The following is a 17,518-nucleotide window of genomic DNA, read 5'->3' as shown; positions in this document are numbered from 1 at the left end:
ATGATTTGGAGTATCCCGAATATGCGCACAGCAGGTAGATTTAAATGTTAAGTGGATGTAAAATAGAAGAAAATAAATGTGCTAACAGCTTTTGCAGTATTCATATTATACACTCATATTCATGGTCTGCTTTGGTTTTTGTGTAACACTAAGCATTTTTCCAGAGATGATAATCAATAAACTATTTGAACTTGCACAACCATACATCGGGCTGTTTATCTTACAGCAGGAGGTACTAGTTTTAATACAGCATTGTTGTTGTTAGAAGTGCATCTAAATATAAACTACAAATAGCCACATACCCAGAAGATTAACACTCAGTACGTATCCATTGAAATGTGAATTGGTCTGCTGTCAGAATTTGAATGCAACAATTGCAGAAACAGCTGTATAGCCTAAATTTATTACTGCAGATGTGCACAAGTTACTGGTTCTGCAAATGCTAATGAGAATTCAGCACAGGTTTATAATTGACTATATTCTGTTAGTGACCCTTTTGAGAAGTAGATTACAGACAATATGCAGTAAATACACTGCATCTGTCAGAGGAACACCTGCTGTGATGGTGGGTGACCAGATAGATAGGTCTGTGCACAGATGCAGTTTAGGAATGTATCCTTCTTTTTTAGTGCCACCTAGTAATAGACACCGATATCTATTAACAATACATAATTTTGTTCATTATAGTCTAAGATTGCAGAGGGTATTTTAAATATTGCACTCCTTGATTGCACTGTATGTCTACTTTATACGGACTATTGCATCAGTTAGCAATATTGGTTAAGCAGTTTAAAACCAATCTCAAACCAGCTCTGATTTTAAAAGCTTATTCTCAATTTAATAAAAACCTGCATCAGTGAAACTTGCGATAGTTTTTCATTCATAACTATTTTGGAAGGCTTTAGAGATGTTTTGCTGTTATTATGTGCAAAAGGATGCTGTTCTAGTATCTTTAACGTTTCCTTAGGGTGGTTTTCTAATTTGAGGGTGTTGCTCCTAATTACTTACATTTTGGTTTGAACAGAAATATGAGTAAAATTGAATTCTGCAGAACAAAATTGTGCAGCAAAGCCAGACAATGTAAAAAGTACTTGTAAAATTGTTTGCAGGGAACAATCAAGTCAAGTTTTTATTCTTGAGTTCTTATTGCCATAGGTACTGGTTTCTAATTCCTTGACGTTATTCCTTTTATTTAACTTTCTTTTTACTATTTGGATTTTCCTCATGTAGGTGGCTTAATTTCCCCCTCTGTAGGTTATCTTACGCCTCAAATCAAATTACCATTTAAAAGTTTCAGCTTTAAATTCAGGTTTTGGGTTCTGTTACAGCTTTTCAGTTGGCTCCATTTCCTACTGTGAATACAACTTCTCCTGTTCAGTCTGTCACATGGACTTGGTTGGCTGATTCTCAAACTCAATAGGGTAATAAAGGCTTATTTGTTTACTATAAATAATTTATTGATGCATCAACTAGGGTATCCCTTTATGTAGATATAGCTGCCACAGGCATACTAACTTCATTGAGCTCATGGCCTCAGCTAAATCAGTGAATGATAGCAAGGACATTTCTAAATTTTTGCAGATTTTAATAGTTGAACCTTCTGAAACTCTTGTACAGATACTGCCAAATAGTTAGTACTTACACATATAGGCGTAGTAGAGCTGCTTTACATTTGACTTTCCTTAAAGTAGATACACTTGCCAGCAGACTAATAGGAACTGCTTATTATGTACAGGTTGTATCAAAAAAGCTATTTTTTTTCCTCAGCATCCATTCCCCTGGAATGATTATTCTGGACTTGTCATTGATATCGCCTCCAAGAACACAATCAATCAGCAAGAACACATTCGATTTTGTTGGTTAATAAGACACTCTGCATAGTGTGTTACAGAGCAGCAAAGCTTATCATCTCACATTTGTGCAAGTTAAGCTGGAAAACATCCACAGGCTAGGGATCATCAGTGGAAGATTTGCCAGCAGCCTTGGCTTTCTCTGCATTCTACATCAGGGCAGTCTAGCATGCTATAATGGATGTGAAGCTACCGAGCATGATAAGATTCAGTAAAGTTGTCAAAAATAAAATCATTTTTAAAAGAAATTTCAGTATTAGTTAAGTCAGATGGAATCTGTTGAAATTCAACCCTTTATTTTATTTTATTTTATTTTATTTTATTTTATTTTATTTTATTTTATTTTATTTTACTTTGTTAAAATCGAGAGAGATCTTGCAAAAGGCAGTGTCCTGTGTAAACTAAGATTTAAACTTAACATTATTCCTAGTCATGCAGGAAGTCTGGAAGAAAAAGAACTATGGATAATCAGTTAAAAGAACTGACAGATACCCTGATGTGTTGATCAGTAGTAATACCTAATTTCTATTTCAAGTGTGCTATAATGGATTACCATATAGATGCAGCAAAGCACTAAGCATTAAATAGATCTATGTGTTTTCTGAAAAACCAACATTATTTCACACTGTGGGGTTTCTTAAAATATTTCTTATTAGTGTACTGTGAAACTACAAGCAAGATGTCAATAGCCAGTTTGGATTCACAGCAGTGTTGCTAAAAGTCTAGGCTATAGTGGAAGAAGCTATCATTTGTTTTATAGGAATGGCAAGATGAGATTTTTTAGAACACCAAGGGTTGGGAGAGTAAGGAATATGTTCTTTGAATTACTAAGTTGAAAGCACGCAACAACCAGTGCTTGTTCATGATACAGTATTATGTCACCATCTTAGTGGTGTACTAGTACTGTCTCTAGTAGTAGTAAGAGTACTAGTACTCTTACTACTTCTTTCAACCCTTAAATTGTTGTGATGCAGCCACCTGGTAAGGGTGTTTTGATTCTGTGGTTTTTGTTGTTTTTTAAGAAAAATTGCACAAAATTGTAAGTGTGTTATTTCTTTCTCCTAACTTCCAAGCTTCATGTGGTTTGAAGTCTTGCTTTTTCCTGGTGGTTGTCAGACTCTGGAAGAGCATTTGTGTTCCAGATTTGATGTGGACATATTACAATTCAGTAACATGTGGGTGCAAGAGTTATTCTTAAGTTCTTTTTCAGAGTAGTCTTCATTATGTAGCTTTGACACCTTATCAGTTTATGCAACTTACACCTTATCATAATTCACTTTCTGGAAGCGAATTTTGTGTCTAAGTTGAGGGAAATTTTGTAACGTGTAAGATACTGCCTGTATTTCATGCTGTCACATCTCTGGCCTTTCCCAAATAACTGTTAACATGCTCTGCATTTTGCAGAGTGGGCATGGTAAAACCTAGCTTCCCCAAATGTGCTGTTGTGTTCAGAAACAGCTAACAAGGGGTGGCTATTTGTTTCCCTCCTGAGCAGTTGAGATGTTTAAACCTGAAAAGTTTAAGAACATTGCTGAAGCTCTTGGGAAATAAGTATTGTTTCTTTTTGCAACTTGGGAAATGGGTATTATTTCTTTTTGCAACTAAGGAAAATACAGTTGTGCATCATCAGATTATTTCCACAAACTGTCATTAATAATACGTGATTATTCCATGCCTAGTGTTTTAAGACTCAGACTTCTTTAGTGAAAAAGGCATATATTTTCTATTTTTTTTGTGTTCTAAAATAAAGAATTTTACTGTAACATCTTAAATATAAGAAGATAAGCATTTTCACTAGTATTATTACCAGATTTTGACAGATTTCTAATGAAACTTTATTATATGGAAGTACTTGATTCTTTAGAAGTTTAACAAATTTGGTTCTCAGTAGTTAGTGTTTCGGAACAAAAGAGGTAGAAATTCCATCCAAAGAGAAGCTGAAGGTATCTTGTTGCAATGCTTGTCACAGGGTGGCCTGTGAAAGGAAATTGGTTTTGCTGTAATGATCTACCATACTTCTTATAGTGACCTAAAAATGGAAATAAAATGCACGTGTTTTGGTTTGTTTCTCCTGTAATAAATGTGAAGATATTTGAAGGTTTCTCCCTCTGGTGCATTCTGGTACCTGAATTCAGACAGCATTTTGTTGCCCACCTTTATGAGGGGTTTGCTTAACGTACGTGTGGGCATGCGGTGTGGGCACGCGGTGTGCCAGGGTTAAGGGCTGCCTGAACACAGACCTAGCGCTGCACCTGGTGGCTACTGCAGTGCTGGAACTGGTGACCTGAGGTGTTCCTGATGTTGGTCAGGAGCTCCTTTTTGCCCCATGCCAAGCAGATAAATGATTAATGTCAGAAATAGTCTTGCAAAGTGGTGGGCTGCTAGTATTTTAATATTTATGTGGATAATTATAATTCTTTGTCTGTGGATCCTGCAATCTGATTGGCAGAAACGTGGTCCTTAACTGACAGGTAAAGCCCAAATGTGAGTCATGGCCTCATTTTTAGCCAGTTGGATCCTCCATCCCGAGCGCATCGTCCTGCCCACGGACAGGCAGCTAGACCTCCGGCACCTGCCTCCCGGTCCCTCCGTCCCTGCTGCCGTGATGGCCCGGGGACGGGGCAGTGTGAGTATCACTGAAACAAAGCATGAGGACATGGAAGGGATGTGCCTGATTTATTCTTTTATTCTGGGTAAACTTTTAGAAACGCCAAATCCTGTTTGAGGAACATGTGCTGTGGTACAGATAAAGGAAGACCGGTCTGTCTGTGTGACCCGAGGTCTAGTTCCCTAAGTCTCTGGACTTGTCATGACTTCCATCCTCTGCCATGGAGAAAGGAATGTTCCATTTTCAAAAAGACTGTGACTTTGAGTGTTGTATACAATTGCTGAAGCACTTTGTTGTCAAAAATTAAAAGAAGTCTGTCATAATCCATCTCTCAAGCATACTGTTTTTAAACGCAATAATGATTCATGTGTTGGCTGTCTCCAAAGGACTGTCTAAAACCCAAATTCTTGCTTTCTTGCTGTGATGCTTTATTTCCTCTTGTGACCTTTTATGTGCAAAAGACCAGCAAATGGGTCACCATTGCTTAGATGACTTGTCATTCATTTTGCATCCTGCATGTGGTTTTTCTGAAGACTTAATGACTCTTTGTTATGCAGAAATTGCTTCTGGTAATTTTGTTTGATAATTACAAGGAACTCTGACTGCTGGTCATATATAGCTTTGTTTAATTTATTTGTAAAAGTAGATGTCGAAACTAGTTTCACATTTATGTAGAACTTACTAATTTCATATCCAAATGGCTGAAAAGTTGTAAGATTCAGATGCATTTTTATGTGAAATCTATGCAAAACCATGTGTGTTCTCTTGCTTTTTCGAGAAGCCGATCATCAGTAATTTAGCTGTCCTGTACTAACAAGACACCTACTTGCCAAGTCCTAGTCTATAATGCCAATCCTTTTTTTTTTTTTTAAAAAAAAAAAAAAAAGTGCCTTGGAACCTGCTGACTTAAACTCCCTTTAAAAGCCATATTTACCAAAGTAAGACCCCTAAATAGTTTGGGTTTATTCAGATTACCTAATAAACGTTATTGTCCACATTTGGAAGCCCCGAACATTCTTTGCAACTGAGATTATAGGACTCCATTTAGGAAAGCGCTTAGGCATATGCTTAAATTGCTTTGCTTTGCTGGTGCCCTGCAGAGTAACAAAACTAAGGGGAAATAGGCTTGACCAAATCTCTTTGTTTGATCTGCCTCGGTTAGCATCAGCCCAAAACTACAGAGGAAGATCGCCGCATTTTATTCCTCATAAGTGCTTTATTAACTGCATGCGCTATGAATTAAATTAGTCTGTCTTTGTGTGAATTGGCTCGGTTTCACTCAGCAGCTGAAAATACAGGTAAATCATCTCACAGCAAAAATAACTGCACCGCTGTCCATCTCTGCCTTAGCTGGGAGATCAGACCACATTAGCTGATAAAAAGGCAGACCTAAGCCACTGAAGCTCCAAATCTGGAATGTATCAATCTAACAGCAGTCATTACTAGACACTTCAGAAAAATGTAACCCAAAGTGAGCCTCTTAGAAGAAAATTTTACCTGTAACTTTTTCGTTATAATTCAGTTTATATTCTGAAATGCTGGGGCATTCCAAGACAGGGGGAAGGTAAAAGCAGCTCATGCCAGTGCCATGGTATTGATTCAGGACTGTTCCAAGTACCTTTCTCCATAACAAGAGAGTAAAGTAATGGGCAGCAGTTCTGATTACAATAGGTATCTGCTTTCTGTTGTGTTCTCTCTCTCTCTGTATGTTACCATTTCATTTATGTTTTGTGTATTAGTTTGTCTGTATCCTCTGAATGAGCCAGTTTATTATGGAAAATTTGACTATTTAGTTTTGTTTCCTGCAGAAAATATTGCAGCTACTACCTGAGAGGATTTTTTATCGATGGCATTTTCGCAGTATAGGTAAGAAGGAATGGTTTAAAAATATTCTAGTAAAAATAAAGTCAATGTTTTCTGTAGTCACTTACCTGGTTCCGCAAGTCCTGTAAACCACAGACTCGCTTCGTTTTACGCGATACACAAATTGTACTTCTGTATGAGATTTGCAGCTGAAAATTCTTGAAACATCTGGAAAATCTGTTTACCTGCTAAGATAGCTAGCTCTGTGTGTTCTTTGTTTTGTGTGGTTTTGGTTGCTTGCTTCACTTTTATTTTTGCATGAAAGCTCTTGGATTTTTTTTTTTACCTTTGGATGTACGTGGGTCCTCTTCCCTTTCATCTCTTTCTAGCTACTAGATGATGAGGGATTTAAATCAGCACACCTTTTCCTAATTAGGTCTCCATTTGCATTCACAGACTAACACCAAAAATCAAGACTGAGGAGGGTTATGGAATCTATATTTGACGCTCTTTCAAATTTGCATTGTGACAATCTTTCACGAGTGATCGTGTGTGAGATTGCCCATACAAGTTCATAGTAGTAAAGATCATTCTTTGTGTAAAAATACATGTTGAACTTGAACCTTGTCTCCTTTTGGAAATATATTCTGTAACATTCCTGCTGTGAATTGGTGGCTGTTCAGTAGTTGAGCAGAGGCTGTGCTAAATGAAACGTGAACCATTGGACTGCTGCAGTAGATAAGCGCTTAATTTCTTCTGTGATATTCCTGTGATATTATTCTCTGGGCAGTTTAGATCATTAATATTTGTGTCGCACTCAGTTATCACACTGTGGCAATTAAAGGGGAATTTTGTGGTTTAGTGCAAGAATGGTAAGGCAAAGAGATTAAGGACAAAAGTATAAACTTCTTAGGAGCTCTTTTTTTTAATATCTTTTCTGAGCAGCCCACAGTTTGTTGGCCTTTTAAAGTGGGATTCTGAACACAGTATGTCTGCAAGTCTGGCCCCAGCTGTCCCGGTGATCCTTCATTTAATGGAGGAGTTGCCAAGCACCACGTTGCAATATTGACGCTGGCCATGACAGCCATGAGATAGATACCTGTGGATGGCATATACTTCGTCAAACCAAGAGGCTGTCCATTCTTTGTCTGCGCTCCATGGTATTCCAGTACGTATGCTGGGTGCTGGAGCAGGGGAGGGAATGGGAGGAGTTCAACAGAGAGAAGTCTTGGAGCTGGTAAAGCTCTGCTTCTTTCTCTTACTCCCCTGTCCATTCTGCATGCTTCATAGGCAAGTATTTTGCAGAAAACTTCATAAACATAGAACTGGAGGATGCATTGCAACTCATGCATAGAAACAACAGACTGAGGTTGTCACCTTAGTTAAGGCACTCAGAGTGCTTGGCTTACGACTTCATTTATGACTTCAACACAGGCTTTGTTTGGTCACTTGTGAATTTCAGAAATAAGAAAAGCAGGACTAATTTTTCTGAACTTTTTTTTTTTAGGTTTTCATGTAGGTAGTATAGGGATTTTGAGTAGATCTTAAAATTATATTCTAAAAATGCTGAGGAGAAAAAGTTTAACTGTCTTTTTTTTTCAAGGTAGTTAATTTTCTAATTATTTAAATGTTCCTGTGGCCTGAGGTGCCCTTGTAATGAATATTTTGGCCCTTGAGATCATGTACAGGAGACAGAAAGAAAAATTTATTCTTCTCCTAATTTGACCAGATTGAATAAATTAGAGTCAAATGGGTGCAGAAATACTGAAAGGTAAAATACTTTAATTTTGATAGTCAAAACAACTTGTAATCCACTGAAGTAGTTTAACTTGATGATTTCCTCTGAACTAAAAATCTTTGATTCATTACTACTGTGAAAATTCTGCTTCTGAGTGCTACCAAACTGGTCACAATATTTTGTCTTGCTGTTTGTTAAAGGAAATAGGACAAATTATGCTGCTTTGGGAGGAGAGGGGGGATATATTTCTTCTATGTAGTACTTTTGTTGGTTAGTTGGTTTGGTTTCCAGCACCATTTCATCAGCTGCAATGTGTTTTCTCAGAACAATGTATTTGCTGTTGCAGAAGAAATAATGAGTTGAAGTTAAAGGTCAGGGCAAGGGCTCTGTTCTCACATTTCCAGTTAGCACTGACAAAAATAAAAGGAGACATTTGTTTGACTACTTTACTTCCATTTCATCTGACTTAGTCTAGAACAAATTGTTTTTTAGTCACTTGTTTTATAGCTAATATATTCTTTATATTTATGCTCCTCTTGAATAGTCATATTTGGATAGATTTACATCTGTGTTCAGTAAATGAGCTAAAGGATGTGGTGTTGCAATTATTTACAAGTGTGCCTTGTGATTTGCTTTTTGCTTAATGTTCATGTGTGTTAATATGTATTTGCTATATATGTTAATAATTTAAAATTGTGAAATAGTGAATCTTGAGGTGTCACATTTAAGTAAGGCACATAATTCTCAAATCCAGGTGAAGTAGCTGAGTGCTACTTTATGTTATTTTTCTAAGAATTGGATTGAAAATGTTTTGTAACTAAAGCATTTGATGTATAAGATCTCTGATTTTAGATCAGATTTCTGAAGCTATGGATAGTTGACTGGGTATTTTAAAAACAAGAATAAAAATGTTTTGCAATTTTAATGTTTTAATGTTTAATTTTAATATTTTTAATGGACATATACAATATCATACCGATTTCTAGCATTTTTTCTTATCATAATAGTCAATATTACTCTATTTGAATGCATTATTCCTATAAGGTGGACTTACTATGGTCCATTTGTTACTTTGCAGAAACTAATACATTTGCCTAAAATTTTAAATACACTTGTTTAAAGCATTTTCCCCAAACTAGCAGGTCAACATTTTCCCTAGGTACTTTATTTTTTAATGAAAATAATTTGAGAAGATTATCATCTGACTAAAAACAAAGTACCTTGCTCTAAAGAGACATTATATTTGATGCTAAAGAACTATTTACCTGATGATGATGATGATGGTTGTAAATTGATTCATTTTGTTTTTTCTCACTCAAGTTTTCTTACCAGTGAAGTAGCTACATAGTAAAAAGCATGAAAGTAGCTTTTTTTCTGTAGTGCTTTTTAGAAAGCATTCTAGTAGAAAGTGACCATCTTAGTATCTGATATATGTCTATTTCATTTTTCTAATCCAGCATCAATTTTGAAGAAACTTTTGCACACTGGAAACTCCCTCAAGGTATCTCTCTTTGATGATGCATCCTTATTTCTTTTTACTTTAAATTGTATGAAGCATATTACTTTACAGATTTTCAGTATCAATTTTTAAGATTGTTAGGCTTTGTAATTTTAATTATTCACCTTTTAATCACAAATTTTAATGTTGTAACTAGATTATTTTAATATTCATATTGTTCAGTTGTTCTGCTATTTTGTGACCTTTCTAAACTTACCCGAAGAAGGTAGAAACGTGTTTTGCTTAATTCTTCATCTTTCAGATCTCTCTAGCATTAAGTGCATTGTATTAAATACATTGGTTGCTTGTTTGCTAAATAGTTTTAAATCCACTTTTCTAAATAAATTACTAAAACTAAAATTGCATCTTGCATAATGAAAAAGAAGAAAGTAAATTTATGGAGTACTCTACCTTGGGTGGTTTGTTGCATCATAGTTTTCATGAGGATCTTCTGGTCCTGCTGATGCTGAAGACAGTGGCTTGCATGGGCTGTGTGGGGCCAGGATTTCAGGCTCGGCAGGGCTGGAGCAGGAGCAGCTTCCCGGCACGTTCCACTTGCTGCTGTTCTTCCTACACCGCTGGGCTGAGCTGCCTTTGACCCATCAGTCGGGGGAGCACAGCCATGGGATTTTGACCTCTAGCTGAAGTTGGGGCAGTAATATTGTCTCCTCAGAGTGCCACTGCCTTGGTTACAGTTTGCTCCCGCCCTTCTCTGCTTTTGTTAAATTAGTGATGTGATTACTCATGGTATGACCGAAAGACTTGCTAGCACAGAATTTGAATGAATGTACTTGTCCTGCACTTTCTTAACTACTTAACTGTATTACTGTACTTTCAAATTTGTTTTAATATTTTTTTTTCTACAAAATCATCCCCTTGTAGATAAGATGTGAAGGAATACGACTGTTTCTTCTCTGGCTTCAAGCACTTCAGACTAACTGTGCAGAAGAGCAGATATTAATATTTGCATGCCTTGTGCCTGGTTTTCCACCAATTATGTCCTCACGAGGTCCCTGTACACTAGATAACCTCATTAGTCCTCCTAATTCACCAGATGGTGAGTAAACTAACAGAATTCCTGTGCTAGGTGTTTTGCTTTCCCCCTTTCCCTGAAGTCATCATGGAGCTGTAGAGCTGCTTGCGGGAAAGATGTCACAAGGATGATGCAATTTGTCTTTGTAATTCAGAGATGGTTCAGATTTTGGTTTTGTAGCAGCTGTAGCGCTTTCAGGTCTTGTCATTTTGAGCTCAGAACAGTTGTGGGGATGTTTGGTTGTCTTTTTTTTTTTTTTTTTTGAATTGAGATGCAGTTACATGAACATGTTACTGCAAAATATGTTGTTATGTAGATTTACAATTTACTGGTTAACTTGCAGTGACTGTGTTAACCCTTCCAAACTGCAATAAATCAAAGGTTGGTGCTGTCCTCAGTTACATGTGGTGGGACTTGGCAAAAATACGGGAAGCCCAAGCAGTTTTGGCTTTGTGCAATTTATAAGCACATTAGTAATCATCAAATTGATTTTGTTTTTTCATTATTTTCAGGTTTTCTGTGTTTAACGCATTCTCCTTTTATTTCAGCTAAGATTTTTCCAGAAGAAATTACCCCACTTTTGCCAGCTGTTTCTGGAGAGAAAATTGCTGATGACCAAACCTGCTACTTTCTTCAGCTACTGTTAAAATATATGGTAATTCAGGTGCGGAGGATATAATGTTTTTAACTATTCATGTTTGAAGGACTGTATAGTGTTAGAACATCATTTGCACTGTTTCTGTACAGAGCTGCTCTTGTGCTTCTCCAGGAAGAAGCTGTTGTCTGCATTTTCTTTTTTCTTTTAAAGGGAAAATCATCCCCAAGATATTTTTTTGTGTGCCATTTTTGGTAAAAATACTAAATTTTCTCAGAAATGTGAACAAAATTTATTAATGTTACCCAAACTTGCACACAGTTTTACTTCGCATCCATAAAAATTTCTCTTGAAATTACATGTATGATTCCTTGGCATTGATCTGTTCAGGAACAAAAGAGTGCCTTTAAAAACATAGATGTCAGCCTCTTCCTTGTCAATGGAAATTGCTTGTGCCTTGAGTCAAGTATCTCGAAGGAGTACTGCATATGTGTGCAGCCATTTTAAACCTAGGCATTGGGTATGTTTCTGATTAAAAACTTATTCGTGATGAAAGTGTAGCCCAGAGACATTCATAACTTTGTCTAAATTTACAGGTAAGCAGCAAGTTTGTTAAAAACATTAATACTGCATTTTTGGTGTTTCACTGCCTTAAAACAGCACAGATATGCTTACTTCTAATGAGCTTGCTTTGTTTGATGTGCTAGAGTCCTCATGGTAATATCCTATATTCTTACTGTTCTTATTGTAAAAAAAAAATGGGACAGTGATAATTTTTCATCTTTCTTATTAAAACACAATTATTCATCTTACTTATTCTGTAGAACAGCATTTTGTCATCAGTGTGGAAAGCTTCTCAGTATAACATATTAATTTGAAACTTTTTTTGTGTTTCTTTCTTTTTAACTCCATGGCAAAGGCTGCAAGTTTGGAGTGGAAGAATAAGGAGAACCAAGACACTGGGTTTAAGTTTCTCTTTACCTTGTTTAGAAAATACTACCTTCCACACTTGTTTCCATCTTTTACAAAGCTAACTAACCTCTACAAACCTGTTCTAGGTAAGCAGTGAATTTTGTCTTTTAAATGGTGACTGTTTTCAGTAGCATCTCTGTTATCTAGTGGCATACTACTACAGTTCTGGTGAATAAGGATTTTTCCTCTCTTTTCTCTTGATTTGATTTTTTTCCTAGTACAACTTTTAATTTTTGTGATAGTCCAGGAGGTTGCTGCTGTTCATCGCTGCCTATGGGCTGGCCAGGTTCTCCTTTCCTAAGAAGAATTTGTAAATGTTTCCTTAAAATACACATGCATAGCATTTATATCAAGTGAACAAGGACTTGATGTAACTGTGATGTGCAATCAAGACAGAACATGCTCTCTGACAGGGTTTTTTAAAGAAATTTGCCTAAGTGTGAGGAAGCAGCTAACTTAAAGTTTTTCTTATTTTACTTCTTGTTTCCTTGAAGAGAATAAAATGAACATGAAGGGACAAATGGAAGGAAACAGATGTAGCTATGAAAGAAACAACGAGCTAGTTTGTGTTGCTAGAAGTATCTCTAGGAAGCACAGCTGAAGGATTAAAAGCATGTTATTTTAGGAATGCTTACATTTTTCTTTGACCTTTTGCTAATGTTCTATTGAATTATATATTAGAGTCAATAGGAGCATTGTTGTTAATACTCACCTGATGTACTGCAACCTTGTTTTCGTCATCCTTCCCCTCCCTCCTCTGACTTGTAGCTCCCGTCCTTTGCAATTTAGTGTCTAAAGTCACCTCTGTACCACTTCAACTGCGTTACTGACAGCTAGAGCACAGTCCTTCCCTGTTTTTCAGCTGTATACAAGTGATTTTTTTCCCTCAAATCTATGCCTCTGAGTTAATTATGACCCACCCTGTCTCCCTTTGTCAATCTTCCACTTGTTCCCATGCATTTTCTTTCTTTTATTTCAGCTTGTGCCATGCTCTTTGCATCTGACTAATATCTCTTTTCCATGTGCTAAGTGCCCCTTTTCTTCTTCATCTTTTTACTATTGAGTGTTCTTGTAACACCTTCTCTGTCTACATTACCAATAAAACTCTGAAAGTTATAAAATTAACTTATGTTGCAGAAGGAGTAGTTCTTCGTTTCAGATTTTACCTTTCTACTTGCAGCCCTTGTCTTTTGCTTTCCTTTGTTTTGCCTGATACAATTTATGAACTTCAAGAGAGATTTGTGCTTTTATTCTCTTGCTTTTCTTTAGCATTAATAAAATTATGAATATAAGTGTTAATATAATAAAAATAGTAAGTCATTGCATCTGTTATTTCATATGGACAAAATGTTGGTGACATGTTCGATGCATTTAACTGAAGTCTGGAAGCAATTACAGTTTTTTAATATTAAATTTTCTTTACATCTTCTCTTTTTATCTCACTAGATATTCCTGATATAAGACCAAGACCAGTATACATTACTGCAACACGAAACAATGAAAATGTCTATAGCACAAAAATTCCATATATGGCAGCTCGAGTTGTTTTTATTAAGTGGCTTGTTACCTTCTTTCTTGAAAAGAAATATTTAACTGCTGTTCAGAATACAAAAAATGGAGGAGAAATGCTCCCTAAAATTATTCAGGTGTGCTTTAAAGTTTTCATTTTTTTTAATTTTGCTTGCATATGTGCTAGAAACCTTGCAAATGATCACAATACACTGACAACTGAAAGAAGAAAGAAATGCAGTTCCCCAGTGAATAAATTATGTACTCGTAAATTCATTATTTTTTTTTTCTTTGATAAAGGAGGGAGTCTTCAAGGGAATCCCTTTAGTAATTTATTAGTATTTTTTATTCTCATAGGTATTTAACTTAACAGCTTCATCAGTATTATCTTCAGACTTTTGGAATTTAATCTGTAAACTGTCAAATTTATTTGTGGCATAGACCGTTTTCCAGTAACATCAAAAGCCATTTTGTTTTACTCTTGATTATAGCAGCTCTTTCAATGAGATAATAGAAAAATATTTTACTTTCAAATTGCTGGTTGAGATTTCTGTAGGATAAGGGACTTAAGATTAACTTGCAGAAATAAATTGTTTTAAGAGACTCTCCAGCTTCCCATTACAAATCTAGAATCAATGTCAATTCTATATTCTTCTCTTGAATCGTAGGTCAGTGTCACATGTGGATTGAGTGGAAAAGCATTTATTAACTCTGAAAGTCAAACTGCATATTTTCATGTTACTTGCTTTTGAAGTTTGTAGTTTGTTTTAAAGTGCAGAATTTTGAAACCCTGGAACAGCTAGATGTAGCTTACTTACTGCAAGCACTTTTTATTATTATTTTTTTTTCTCGTTGGAATTTGCACCTTCTGTATAAATAGTTGCTGTACCATTGCAACTGACATACCCTGGAAAACGAATTTTTTTCTCTTCACTGAATTTTATAGAACACTAATACCAATTAGATACTTACGATACATAAAGATATTGCTGCCCTCAAAATGGAAACTGGTCAAAAGTTATCACTTAGCTGCAGTAGTGTGTCAGCTTTTGGCACATGCTGACTTTTTAGTGGTCTTAAATTTCACTGCCTGTAGCCTATGCTTCACTGGTGTGGCAGGACTGTACAAAAACATTCATTATCAAAAGCAGTAGAAATGTTATTGCTGCTCTGTTACTGCTCACTTTGACGAACAGGCGGCAGCCTTATTGAAGTAAACAAAAGCAAAACTGCATTTGGGCAATGCTTTCGGTTGGTGGAAGTGGGATTCTTTTTCTGGTAACTCAATTCCAGTTTTACTGACTGTCTTCCAAGGGCTAAATCCTCTTTCTGGACTGATCATTTTAGCCGGACATGGTTCAAGATGAAACATTGGAAAAGACATGCAACACTATGGCAGAACAATGCCTGACAAAAAGCGGTTAGGAATGCCTAAGAGTACGAGCCATGTATAGAGCTGTGATCCATCTTTTCTCAAAAATCAAAGGGACTTGGAGATGTTTCTCCATTGTGTGTCCCTCCTTCCACTCCCACCACTGCATGTCTTCTTTTTTGTCTTAGGGAGTGGTTGATGAGTCAGTCAGTTGTGCTGGGCTGGGAGGACTCATAGAAAGTATATATCATATAGCGTACAAGAACAAATTCCTTCCTGTATCAAGAAGTAGATTGGAAGTTGCACTTCCTGGTGGCTGGAATCCCTGCATGCAGTGTGAATGAGTGTTGCTATCGTGAGTTCTGAGTTAAGTACCCCAGATTTTTGACATGCAGTACTCCAGTAAGTTAATTAGGCACATGTTTTCTTCTGTGTAGACTGTTGGTGTTGTAAATCAAGACAAAAACCCAGAGCTGGAAACTGGCGTGTCTTACGCAGGCGAGCAGGAGAGAAGCCATTCGAACAGCAGCACCTTGTCTGACCGACGGCTCAGTAGTTCCAGCCTCTGCAGCATCGAAGAGCAGCATCGAACTGTTTATGAGATGGTGCAGAGAATCCTCTTGTCCACACGAGGATATGTTAACTTTGTTAATGAGGTGTTTCGACAGGTACGTGTGGATGTGTAGTTGCTGTTACATGATTTTTTAAGCAGAAAATGTCATCATCATTAGAAAGAACACTGAAGGCTGCTGGTCAGATAACTGGTCAAATGATGTTAATCACATGAGCACCCACTTATTTTGGATTCCTTCCTAGGTCTAGTTTTAATGATGAAGTAAAAAAATTCTGTGGGAACTGAAACTTGTTGCTGATGCTAAGCAGCAATTTGTCATACTTGGATTTGACACTTTATTAGCTTGCTATTTGAAATAGGAAGATTCTAATTCCTGTGGTCAAAGACAGCATTTAATGTCTATTTGGACATTATTGCTTGCTTCTGCTCGTACTCTTTAACATCTTTTGTATTGTTTGGGATAAAAATACGTGATCTACTGGAAATTCACCTTCTTTAGATGTGTTATCAAGGCAGCAGTTGGTTGAAACATCAGTTTTAGGTCACATAAATTTAGAGGAGACACCGTGCAGAAGATGAGTGAGCACACATGCTTTACAAAGTGTTTTGTGTGGCACAGTGTAAGGACTTGTACAGGTGCTTTTTGTGGGATGGATGTGATTTTGACAGGGAGTGTTTTGTGTATGTTGGGAACCTCTGTGGTATGCTGCCGTCTCCTGGTGTTTGTTCAGAGTGTCTTTAAAGTTAGACCAGCTTAGACCAGTTACCAGGGAACAAAGGCTAGTACGATGCAGCACTTTTATCTTTATTAAATATGGCCAGTGTTCAGTAACTGAAGCAGATAATAATAGCACTTGGATCCTTTCTGTGTTTATCTCTCCCTTAGAGGAATCTCACTAGTCCCTATGAATTCTGGAATGCTTTATAAACATACATACATATACATATATATATATTTTTTTTTCTTTCTACCTAGCTTCTCAGCCTTACAGAAAGCATTTTATTTTTTTTTGTAGTAGCCATTCATCCCATAGATGAGCTGTTGTTTTTCTAATACTCTAGCAATTGTCTTTTGTCTTTTTCAGTTTCTGCATCTTTAATAACTTGACAGTGTCCATGAAGACATTTTCAGAAATTTCACTTATAATTGTTGAATGACATATATAAGCTTGCTTTTGATAACCCTTTAATTTCTGTAGACTATTAGTTGAAAACCCCATTAAGCTGTTGGATGTTGTACTTCGTGCTGACTAGAGAAAGGGAAATGTACTATATGATGCAAAGATTTCCACCAACCTGAGCAAGATACCCTTTTAATGTTTTGGGGCTAAAATGGTTATGGGAAGGCATGCTATCAGTGTGTATTCTGAAATGCAATGCTATAGTTTTTGTCCATGTTAACTATGGAGAGTAGGTAATCTCTTCACAGTTGGAAGAGATTTTTTTTTAATTTGAAAAATGGATTTCAGTCTTTTTCAGTGTCTTTGTAATATAGTACATAGTAATGCCAAAATAGAAGCATTTTGTCTTGACCAAATACAATTTGTTTTCTACCAGATAAAATTTTTATATATTGATTTCTGTGCCAGTTCTCTGTAGTCCAAAGGTTTTCCAATGGTTGGTGCTAGTATGTAGTGATATTTGTTTTTTAAAGTCTGTAAATTTTTCTGTGATCAGATGAAATTTATACCAAAACAAGGAATAATACTCAGCCAATAAAAATATCTAGACATTTTTCACAGTTTAGTGAGTGTGTAATTTCTTAGGACTTAAAATATTGGAAGAGGCTAACACACATTACTGTAGACATGTGGTTTTTTAGATGCCTAAGACCGACAGAAATATGGGAAAGCAGGTGGTATGGTCTTTGAAAGCTTTCGAAGTGGACATCTTTACAGAATGGTTCCAAATACTGACATTGGGTAGCAAGTTGAAAGTAAATTCATTATTTTGATTTTTGACTTTT

The 17,518-nt window shown here is 36.3% G+C and overlaps 1 protein-coding gene across 9 annotated transcripts in view; it reads left to right on the top strand.

Annotated features, from left to right (window-relative positions):
* The window catches only part of RALGAPA2 (Ral GTPase activating protein catalytic subunit alpha 2), a 142,198-nt gene that overhangs the window by 21,989 nt on the left and 102,691 nt on the right, over nucleotides 1-17,518 (top strand). For 5 of the 9 annotated variants that reach the window (XM_068675158.1, XM_068675154.1, XM_068675155.1 and 2 more), the window contains exons 4-10: nucleotides 6,252-6,324; nucleotides 9,457-9,500; nucleotides 10,380-10,554; nucleotides 11,079-11,194; nucleotides 12,045-12,183; nucleotides 13,544-13,743; nucleotides 15,416-15,646. In XM_068675158.1, coding sequence (XP_068531259.1) covers nucleotides 6,252-6,324; nucleotides 9,457-9,500; nucleotides 10,380-10,554; nucleotides 11,079-11,194; nucleotides 12,045-12,183; nucleotides 13,544-13,743; nucleotides 15,416-15,646 — 978 coding nt within the window. The remainder of the gene's footprint in view (nucleotides 1-6,251; nucleotides 6,325-9,456; nucleotides 9,501-10,379; nucleotides 10,555-11,078; nucleotides 11,195-12,044; nucleotides 12,184-13,543; nucleotides 13,744-15,415; nucleotides 15,647-17,518) is intronic. The other 4 variants (XM_068675153.1, XM_068675157.1, XM_068675161.1 and 1 more) reach the window with 3 other exon arrangements.

The sequence above is a fragment of the Anas acuta genome, chromosome 3 (genome assembly GCF_963932015.1).
Source record: "Anas acuta chromosome 3, bAnaAcu1.1, whole genome shotgun sequence".
NCBI classification, from domain to species: domain Eukaryota; kingdom Metazoa; phylum Chordata; class Aves; order Anseriformes; family Anatidae; genus Anas; species Anas acuta.
This window is presented reverse-complemented; position numbering and strand designations above follow the sequence as displayed.